A 10,707-nucleotide genomic window follows, 5' to 3' on the forward strand; every position below is an offset into this window, starting at 1 on the left:
ACTTCACGATGTCGCGTCGCTCCGAAAAGTGCCAAAAATGGCAGAAAAGCATTGCCAGTGAAAATCAGTGCTGCGGAGAGTGCAGATGATTTTGGAGGGAAAGATTCAGAGGCGGATAGGGGTGTGCTCGAACCCCACTTTGCCCACGCCCATGCTTCGTGTGAAAAGTACCGAAGGCACGAAGAGAATAGCACCATGATCTTGTGTATTTAAAAGCTAAGAAACCGTGCGCGAAAGATCATTCGTTTGTAGAAGTTTCTTTACGTTAGATATTATCCTCTATCCAGAAGCGACTTCACTGATATATTTAGTATCTATTGGGACTTTGAAGACGTTGGACGCTTTTCACCATTTTTCCTCCACGCGCGACCGATCAATTGAGGCTCTGTGATCTTTTTCGCCGAGTGTGATTTAACAATATACGTGGCGAATTATGACTTTTCTCAGCGGTGAATAGTGAAAAAGATAATTTTTGAGCGCAAATAATCAGACAATTTAGGCACTTTTGGGGTGCATTTTTGATTCTCGTGATCGCATCGCGTTTTTTCATTGGAAATCCATATACATTTTCACGATGGGAAGCATTCGACGGGCTGGCGTGATCGAGGGATTGATGGTGTTGAGCATCCTGCTCTCGGTGGCCGTTCTCAGTGCTCCTGTGACGCCGGAATTCGAGTCGGGCACCATCCTGGACCTCAACAATCCCGATCCCAACATCCTCCGCCAGTACAACATCAATATCACGACGATTCGCAACCGCCAGGCCGCCCTGAAGAATCGCAATACCTTCATGACGCCTCCGTCGAGCATCAGGAACAATGAGTCCTTCCTGCACAGCAGTCCCAGCTCCACGACCATCAATCAGCGAAGAATGTGAGTATGATCGTGAAAAGTGCGCGATGGTGGGTTTATTTATAATAATTGGGAATTCGTGGAAGCAATTTGGCATACCTTCCCGACAGCGGATCTGGGTTGGAAATTGGTGAAATTTCGAAAGTTGTAATTTTCCCACACGTCGATTTGGTGCGCACGGAGATCTATAGATAGAAAATGCATGTGAAGATGTCGAACTTGCGGTGATATTTTTAGTCACTTTATTCCACCCATAATTCAACATGAAAATGCATACATTCATCCAAAGTGGGATATTATTAATAGAATTCGCGCTATTATCTTCGTGTTGTCGGCACGCGCAAAAATATCTCCCATACAGATTCCCAAATGACAAGGAGTTTGATATTTGAGCGAAAATCAACACTATCATCATCGCAACTCCCGAAAATCCACAAGCGTGCGCCCATCCTTCCAGGATGGCGAGCGCCAAATCATGCGGCGAACGCTCAACAAGAGCTAATTTTAACAGTGACTTTCGCGGACGGCGGACTTGCAATAAATTCTTATTGTGCTATTTTGTAACGCAATTGCTGTGTGTGCGCCTTGCGTGGTTATGTAGAATCTGTCTGGCCGGAGTCTAGCATTGAAATCCGCAAATGAACTTTTTGTAGGTCGATTTGACAAGAGTCAGAAGAATGCATTGAACGTCTGGCAATGCAGCAGAGCAACACCTTCAGAGGTCTCACTCGCCGTCTGGGGGATCCGCTTTCGCGGATTTGTCCTCCCTCTCGAGCCGGATCGAATAGTGTCTGCCCAGACGGAATAACTGTTGCCACACTCGCGTCTGGCCACGGGGATCTTGATTGCAAGAGTAACACGCTCCGTGGCTGAAACTCTTCCAGACAGTCAGTCGAGAATTTATGCATGAGTTCCGACACTCCAAGTGTCCAGTCCAGATATGTTTATCGCACATTTTCCGCCACAGATTCGCACACGACCGTCTGAGATGACTCACGCTCGACTTTTGGCTCCTTCCCTCTGAATTTTCTATATAGGAACCAACGCTTCGGTATTGAAATTGCAAATAAAATTTTACATAGAGAACTGTGGGGTTTTTCAGCACGCTTTTTTTCCTTTCATTGCTTCATATTTATAAAATAAGAAAACTCATCTCTGTTAAATTTGAAGAGCAAACAGGTAATTTAAACGCTGAATTCCTAAGATTTTCTAAGAGATTTTTCTGCGATTGAGCTTAAGATATATACCCCAAATCTGTCCAAATCTCCCCTATTCCATACTTTATTTGTAGCAATTTGTGGTTCTTGTTAGTTGACATTAGACCATCATTATACATAAATTTCTTGATGGGTTCATTCATTACCCTTCAACTGAGGCCTTAAAAGGATGTCGAGGATGTCTTAATTATTCGTTATGGCAAAAATCCCCCCCCCCATGATTGTTAATTCTAAAGACCAGGGATGACTTTATCATGGAAGTTGTGGACATTTTCCACCTCATTAATGTGGCTGCAGGTAATTCCATTGGAGTTAATTGCTTGCGGAAATGGACGCACATCTCAGAGCCATTCAACGTCTGGGGCGATGAAAGATGCCACAGCCAGCCAGACAATTAAATTGTTCCCATTTTGTAATTTTCTAGAGACGCTCGATGTTCTTTTTCTCGTCACTCTCTCTCCCCGTCCCGTAATGCTAGGATGTCTGTCTCAATGGAATTCGATCGATTTGTCCAAGGCGAGACTGGTTAGCGGAGAACTAGTTGGGTGCACTGAGGGGTCCAGACAGCATCAAGGGCCTGGAAGGTCATACGGTTTTCGGGGCCTCCCGCGCTAAATTCCCGGCGGTGCGCGATGAGTCTTAGCGACCGCACGCTGGCTGAACAAATAAATTATGTAATACGAAATAAATGCGGAAATAGAGTGGAAGGAGACGCGATGGCCATTAATTTTCGTGAATGTGCATCATCGAAGCCCAGACGAATTGTCTGGCTCGAAAATGCGATGGAGTGGCGCGGGATGAGTTGATGAGGCTGAAATGCGAGGGTGACCATTTAATGGAGCAATCATATTATTTTATTAGAACGCGACAGAGCAGCTCCGTCAGATCGATTGAGATTGAGGAGAAATTGACGAAGCAATTAGCCTTGGCCCAAGGCGCTCCTGCTTATAACTCGAAGATTCCTCTCCTCGCGGTCACAGAAAGTTCGCAATCTAGGGAGCACGACAATTAGTGCAGCTGTAATTGCACATCAATCAATTGGCAAACACTGAATGGCCATACCTTCAGATGAGATGCGAGCGTGTGGAATTTAGAAAGATATCTCCTTAATGATTTAATCATGGGCAATATTGCTGCGCCTGTGTTGTCCCCTGTCGCGTGATTTCCCTCTCTTTCTTGCCACTCTCTTCGAGTAATTTATCACTTGGCTGCCTCTGGACTGCAGACGTCTGTCTATCAGTTTTATCACGATATTCCGCATATTATTTGATGCAGTTGAATGCAGCTCTTCACTTCTTTTTTCTCCCTCCTTCTTCTCCGTCTCGTCGCACACATTTAGACGGTCTAATGTCGTTTGGGTGACCTTCAAGAAATACCCGAAAAACCACACTCGTCAATTGATTCACGTATTTCAAGCTTGTTCCTCCGGGACTTGGTTTTGGTGTGTATCTTTTCACGCGAATTTTTCCACGTTGTACCGCGCACGTACACCTGAACATATGCTAAAAAATGGAAGTCAACCAACTAGGAAATTAACCCATTAATAACATTTTTTTCAGTTTTGAGGAGAAAGCCTTGGAAAGCATCCGAGAAACTATATTCAGGAACATTTTGCGGAATGACACGAGACCTGGCGGAAACGAGCCAATTTCCCATGATGTTGCGGCCTATTCACTTTGCCAGGCGCCACGCAATACTAATGAGACGTTCTGGAATGAAGGAAATTCCTACAATTTATACTTCGAACCGCCACAAATGTCGGCCAACATGAATTTGAGTGCAGCCACTCTTAGGTAAATCTTCTATATATCTCGTCCTGTTGCATGGCTTCTCATCACGATCTCATATTTTCCAATTAGACTGTACAAAATTGAGACGCCGGTGTCGGAGAGGAGGAACCAGACGAGACAGGCAAACGACTGCGGCCACGTGGACGAGCTACTCCGAATCACCGTGTCGGCCTACGTGAAGAAGCATCGTAAAGGTTTTTCTAACATTACAGCCAAAGGACCGTTCGACTAAATTGATCTCTCTTGCTTTGTTACAGCCGAACGCAAGAAGCGCATCTACAGCAGCACAATGGTGGACAAGTCCTTCGTCGGCTGGGTGGAGCTTGACGTGAGACAAGCGGTGAAGCTGTGGGAGAAGCCCAACAAGAATTTAGGTCTGGCCATCGACGTGCACGATCAAGACGAAAACTCCCTGAGAGCATCACAATTCTTCTTCCAGCACAGCTGTGAGGCATGTGAGTGTGCAATTGAGTGCTATCTAACCCTATATTAACCAAGATGATCGGTCGATGAGACATTATCACCTGGGCCACAGTGCACATGCAGTGGCACTCGGCACGACGTCGCAATTGCATATTTTCTCACGTTTCCCCAACACCACATAAGACATGGGACACGATCACCGGTCACATTACAAGCGTACACAATTGATATCGCGCGCATAAAATTCTTCCGACACTATATTTCCCTCCCAACACACTTTATATAGTCAATGAAGGAGTTGAATGGAAATTATGCACAATCAACGTCTACACATCGTTTTGTATTGCATAGACATTTCCCCGGACTCGAGACGGATCAGCAATTTTCGGACGATGCCTGGTAGTATCAGTTTTCTTGAGTTCAATCGCTAACAATTCTAATTGTGATGTTAATCTTTTTTTTGCATCTCGTGTAAATTTTCGTGTTGTCTTTTGCTTCTGTGGTGTCAATATATGCATTAGAATGCTCATGTCACACTGTTATTAATGCCAAGTCAATTCACACTGAAATCTTTTTCTATAGCAGCCCCGTACCCCTGGACCTTTCTTCGTAAAAGTGCCTGGCCTTATTCTTCAATGGAAAAGGTGCCTCGGTGAGTACACTTGTTTAACTTAAAGAAACCTTATGCGATATTGCCTTGTGATCCAATCAAATTTCAATTCATTTGAAAGCTCTCTGAAAAAAAAATGCTTTTGGCACATTGAAAGCTCATAAATTCCCCGCAAACAGTGTCGAATCAGCTTTACTACATTTTATTCTAAACATGGTCTTATATTATAGCCACCCCAGAATAGACTTCAAGTTCTGCTCCAAGCCGCTATCCGAAAGCTCAGAATTCCCGCCCTGGTCTCATCACCACTCCAGATCGTCCTCTTCGGATTCATCCCCGCAGGACGCGTTGGAGGAGGATGACAATGGGTGCATTCACCGCAAGAAGCGACGCCACATACACCATAACCACTCCAGAACTCACGCTTAAACTGCACACTTTCCCCGGCCGAAAGGGTTAACGCGGAACACGGAAATTCCACGAGACGCCCTGTAGAGGCGAAAAATCAGTCACAAGTGTGTGCAACGCTTTTTCTTCATCTGACCGCGCTATTTCTTCGCTCTTTCGCGATCATATTCTACAATGTCGCCACTGTATTTTCCTTGAAAGGGAATGCAATGAGACGTACGGAATTAAACAAATACAACGAATACAACACAATACTTAAAGGTTAGCATTTTACAGCGCGATGCTTTTCCGTAATTGCGCGCGCTGTGTAATAATGGTTAAGTATAGAATTAGTTTTTTTTTACTGCAATTATAATTTTAAATTATTATATTAATAATTTCTGTTGAAAAATCCTCACTGCTTGAGGCAAAAATACTTCATAACGCTCATTTGCAATGAAATTTGTACAGGTGCGAAGTATATTTCGGGAAAAAAATCATTGATTAGTTTCACGTTTGACGACTTCTGTGGTGAAAACAACACCCTAAAGAATTTGGGCGGCTATACTGAAAACTACTCTTTGTATATAATAAAAATACTCTATTTGATAAAGTTGAGCTTCTTAGTATGTAGAATTTAGATGTAAGTTAAAACATGAATGGGAGGAATAGGATTGAAAATTTGGTATGATCTTTTTCGGAGGGATAGGAGAAAAATTGTAAATATACTATTTAAATTTCACAACTTTAAGAAATGTGCCTTAGATAAGATCGCAGCACCGTATCCTCTCTATCTATTAGTCTGTAGGACATGGAAGATCATTCTTTGAGAATTAGAGCAATTTCAGGACATCTTCCGCATGACAAATTAATTTTAATTTTATACAAACATTTTTTGTATGTTTTTAACAAGAATAAACATATTTTGGTAACGATGTGAGTCAATGATCAATTTCTGGTGACCAAATATAGGAAGACACGCGATGCAGAAGCGCGATGGAACTGTGAAATATCACAGTTGTGGGAATTTGGATTACAGGCGGTGTCGTCATTCATTACCATATATTAGATGGATGGAAAGAGGTGCTAAAAAACGTACTGGTTAAGCAAAATATACAGCGACTTACTTCCGATTTTAAAAGTCATTTTCGTCCACTATCTTGTACGTATGAATCGTCATGCATATTCATGGTCAAGTTAGATTGTTAAGGTAGTAGCTCTGGCTAAGGAGTCAGTTCTTCAGTGAACGTGCAACTGATCGCATGTGCTCTACAGGTGCTCTCATCAAGTTCACAGCCAGTTTGTAGTGACCACAGTTGAGTGTGACTCGTTCATCTTTGCCTTCGAAGTGCGCCGAGAAAATGCAGAGACTGATAGACGAGCGGAAGTTCGATGGTAAGGAGGAGAAGCTGGAGATCCAGGAGCCGGATATGGCTTTGTCCACGCCCATGAGAGACTTCTTCCGTGGCAAGAAGGTCCTCATCACGGGCGGAACAGGCTTCATTGGACGACTCCTCGTGGAGAAATTGCTCAGGTAAATCAGTCCACTAATGTGCTCAATAATTCTAGTTGCTAATTGCAAAAATGTGTGACAATGGGTGAGCAGAAAACAGGTTGGGTGATTAGAAGGGGCAGCAGCATTTTTGCATTTTCATGCGAGACGCATGGAAAATATTCCACGCGCACGAGCGAATTAATGTTTTGCCCGTTTGCATGTCGCATTTCCTGCAGAGTTGGGGTCAGCATGGTGTACCTGGTGGTGAGACCGAAGAAGGCCCAAGTCGCCAAGCAGAGGATGGATGAGCTGAGCCAGGGCGCAATATTCGATCGCCTGCGCCTCCTGGATCCCAACTTCACGGATCGCATCCACCCAATCGAGGGAGATCTGTGTCTGCCCGATCTGGGACTCGATCGAGAGAGCATAGAGCTCCTGGAGGACAATGTGGAAATTGTCATCCACGCGGGAGCCGATGTGAGATTCGACGAGACACTGGCGGCCGCCGTGCAGGTCAATATCCGCGGCACAAGAGATATTCTTGACATGGCGGTGCGGATGAAGAAATTGGAGGTAAACACCTTTCACCTCACTCTGCACTTTTTGGCCAGCACTCTTCCACCGGCATGACTTTCAGTCTCACGTCGCGGTGGCACAATTTTTTCAACTAATGAAATTGGGGAACAATTAGAATTGATGTTGATATACTTCCCCATTTTTCGACTATTGTGACACACTCCCCAAATGCTGATTGAAGTGGACAAATGTAATTCAAACAATTTGAGTCATACACTTAACCGGTCAATCACCTGGCCATTATTGCAAATTAACAGAGTCCAGTCGTTCATTCTTAAGAAATTTAAATATTCCGTGTTGCGGTCGCACGTGATTATTCTGAAAGACATTGTCAAGGAAACGGGATGGCGAATGCACGGGAAAAAAATTGACCTGACCTTTGTACAGGTCTATGCGAATCTTGGTGATCGAGGGGGATTCCCTTGATAACATTTCATCTCTCACTTCCAGGTTTTTGTGTACGTTTCCACGGCGTACTCGAACTGCCCTCGGCGCGAAGTGCACGAGCAATTCTACAGCCCTCCGATGGATCCCTACAAGATGATTGAGCTGGTGGCTCGTGTGGAGCGCGGGGAAATCAGTGCGGATGACTTGAGCACTCTCTCGGCAAAGATTATCAACCCATGGCCCAACACGTACTCATACACGAAGGCGCTGTCTGAGGGCATGGTCAAGGACTACGGTGAAAGGCTGCCAATTGCAGTTGTACGACCTTCCATTGGTAACAACCGCCTGACATGCCAGAAGCCACTTCCGACTTTGAACACATTCCCTTCTTATTGCAGTGATCGCGACCCACTCGGATCCGTTTCCGGGCTGGAGTGAGAATGTCTACGGCCTCAATGGGATTCTCGTGGCATGCAGTCTGGGACTCTTGCGTGCCCTGTATCTCCGCAGTGATTATGTGGGTGATGTTATCCCAGCGGATTTTGTCTCCAACACTGTTCTGGCTGTGGCGTGGCTCACGACAAAGGAGAAGTGAGTAGAATCTTGCTTAATTCTTCAACTATTCCCAGTTCACCATAATATTGTGACTGGTTCTGCCTTTTTTGCATCTTCAACACAATCCTTAATTGCATGAATACATCTTAATGCTGTCTTTATTGCTTTTATACATCTGATATTTATATTGATACTTAATGTCGGACAATAAAGTGTTATTTTTATACATTTATTTGACTCGAATCTCTTTCAGGTCGGTTAAAGCCGATGCAGAAGTGGAGGAAAAGGAACCCCAGAGAACAAAGATCTACAATTGCACCAGTTCAGCGGACAATCCAATAACTTGGGGTGAGTTTTCAACGATCCGTTCTTGATCAGAAAACTAATTAGTTAATTTGCAGGCCTCGTAAATGATTCCATGTACAAAATCTACGAATGTTATCCACCTAAGCGCGGCCTCTGGATCAATTGCTTCACATACACTCGCTATAAGCTCCTCTACACCCTCAATGTAATCTTTTATCACGTCCTGCCAGCGATTCTGCTGGATGTGATCTTCAAATTCGGTGGCAAGAAGCTGCGTTTGCTGCCGGTGTACCGGAAGATTCAGAAATTTACGGAAGCCTTGTCGTATTTCACCACAAACGAGTGGATGTTCTACAATAACAACATGAGACATCTGTACAAGAGTCTTGCGCAGGAAGACTACGAGTATTTCCCATGCGACGTGAAGAAGATGATTTGGATGGAATACATTCATGACTACGGCAAGGGGATGCGTCGTCACATCGGTAAGGAGACGATGGACACACTTCCCGAGGGACGCAAGAGGATGTTCAGAATAACAATTCTGCATAACATCATCAAGGGTCTCTTCTATATGTTCTGGGCGGCAGTTATCTACGTGATTCTGCGCTTCTACAGAATCATTGATCCCATCGACTTTTCAATGTTCACAAGGAGCGAATAATGCGGCATCATCAGGTGGGAAATGCCCTCCTTGAGTGGGGACTTGAGAGTCCAGCAAAGCCAATCTTAAGTGTATAATTCTTGTTGATGTTTTGAGCACTCCTGAGGCCGCCCCGTAAAAATTCTCACACCAGCACAGCTTCAGGTTATTCAATTTAATTAAGAGTATGGAAAATGTTGCTGCCAAGCATCAGAGTTGATGTTGTTGGCCAAAGGTAGATAGAATAAACAGATTTCGGATTTACCATCGAGACTTTGTGGAACAGATAGAAGACCCTTCGTTGAAACTTCTTTGAAAGCGTGATATCTTTTATATTTTATCTCTCAACTAGGCAACAACTTTCGTCTACTTATTAAGTATCACAGTGGAACATTTCGCCCCAAAAGTGTGGGTTTAAAATTCGCAGCGTGTCGTTTTAAGGGTCCCCCGCTGAACTTGCACTTAAGCGTTAATTTATTTAGGAAGCTTTTAACATAAGAGTTTTTCTTTTTATTACACTTCTTCATGCCAATTATTTATAATTCAATTTTGTACACCTGAATGCATAATGAGACACTCGAGGGAATGAGGATTAAAATGACTTCGCGCTAATTTGTAATTTATTTGTAAAATACATTCGACTAAAATTTTCCAAAGGTGACTTGAACTAATTTTTTTTTTCATCTGACAAATGTGAGTTAGAAAGGAGATGAGAATAAAGCGTGAGATTTCCACTTTGATCCTAAAGCAAAGAAAAAGTGTCCGCAAGCCAATATTTTTCGACATCACAGGGACGGAAAATTGATTTTCCCAATCTTCAACTGATAATCCTCAAAAACAAGCAAACAAGGTGGAAATTGAATTGAGGGTGAATCGATGGCTGTGGTATGGTGACATGGAACTCATTTATCACATGATCACCAGATGAAATCGTGTCGCTTCTCATGTCTCATTAATCCACTGTGGAATTGCCCTATTTCACCCTCAATTTGCTCCGATAAAAATTCCCATGCTGTCCCTCATTTTTCACCTGCTAATGGGCCTTTTCATTTCCACCTCAAATTCATATTGCATTTCACAGCTTTTATGGAATATTTCTGAATTTAGCATGTACACATGTTGGAAATTTTCCACTCGCAATTTTCCCGCCCACACAAAATCCCCCTGGAGATAAATTGTGAAGGGAAAAGACCTCTAAAAAGTTTATTGAAATGCTATTTATGACCGTGGGTGGCAATGCTCATAAAGATGCATGTTCGTGGGGGGATAAAATCTAAAATATATCTCATGCTCAAAATAAGTATCTGATAAATGCGAAATTAATTCAACAATGATTTACTGAAAGCATAAAAATGCAGAACATCTTGCTTTCTCCCGAAAATTTGCGCCTCACACCATACTGTCAAACTTGATGACCTTCAATTAAATGCCATGTACAAGCGTGCATACGAATATTCATTTCAACT

The 10,707-nt window shown here is 43.4% G+C and overlaps 2 protein-coding genes across 7 annotated transcripts; both read left to right on the forward strand.

Annotated features, from left to right (window-relative positions):
* The first annotated feature begins 230 nt into the window (after positions 1–230).
* On the forward strand, positions 231–6,214 carry LOC132260421 (uncharacterized). 5 transcript variants are annotated; one of them, XM_059758505.1, is made up of 6 exons: positions 231–873; positions 3,629–3,862; positions 3,929–4,053; positions 4,117–4,314; positions 4,865–4,934; positions 5,123–6,214. In XM_059758505.1, exons 1-6 carry the CDS (start codon positions 575–577, stop codon positions 5,319–5,321), a joined length of 1,125 nt encoding a protein of 374 aa, XP_059614488.1. In that variant the 5' UTR covers positions 231–574; the 3' UTR covers positions 5,322–6,214. The 5 variants fall into 5 exon arrangements, with proteins under 5 accessions (XP_059614488.1, XP_059614489.1, XP_059614490.1 ...); XM_059758506.1 differs by having other exon boundaries at positions 4,868–4,934; XM_059758507.1 differs by having other exon boundaries at positions 3,929–4,047.
* Positions 6,215–6,464: 250 nt separating this feature from the next.
* Positions 6,465–9,974, forward strand: LOC132259377 (fatty acyl-CoA reductase 1-like). 2 transcript variants are annotated; one of them, XM_059756986.1, is made up of 7 exons: positions 6,465–6,489; positions 6,555–6,813; positions 7,011–7,347; positions 7,801–8,071; positions 8,136–8,328; positions 8,546–8,640; positions 8,694–9,974. In XM_059756986.1, the coding sequence occupies exons 2-7, from the start codon at positions 6,641–6,643 to the stop codon at positions 9,260–9,262; spliced, it is 1,638 nt and encodes a 545-aa protein (XP_059612969.1). In that variant the 5' UTR covers positions 6,465–6,489; positions 6,555–6,640; the 3' UTR covers positions 9,263–9,974. The 2 variants fall into 2 exon arrangements, with proteins under 2 accessions (XP_059612969.1, XP_059612968.1); XM_059756985.1 differs by lacking the exon at positions 6,465–6,489 and having other exon boundaries at positions 6,510–6,813.
* Positions 9,975–10,707: the final 733 nt, after the last annotated feature.

This window comes from Phlebotomus argentipes, unplaced genomic scaffold (genome assembly GCF_947086385.1).
Source record: "Phlebotomus argentipes unplaced genomic scaffold, Phlebotomus argentipes genome assembly scaffold_18, whole genome shotgun sequence".
Lineage (NCBI taxonomy): Eukaryota > Metazoa > Arthropoda > Insecta > Diptera > Psychodidae > Phlebotomus > Phlebotomus argentipes.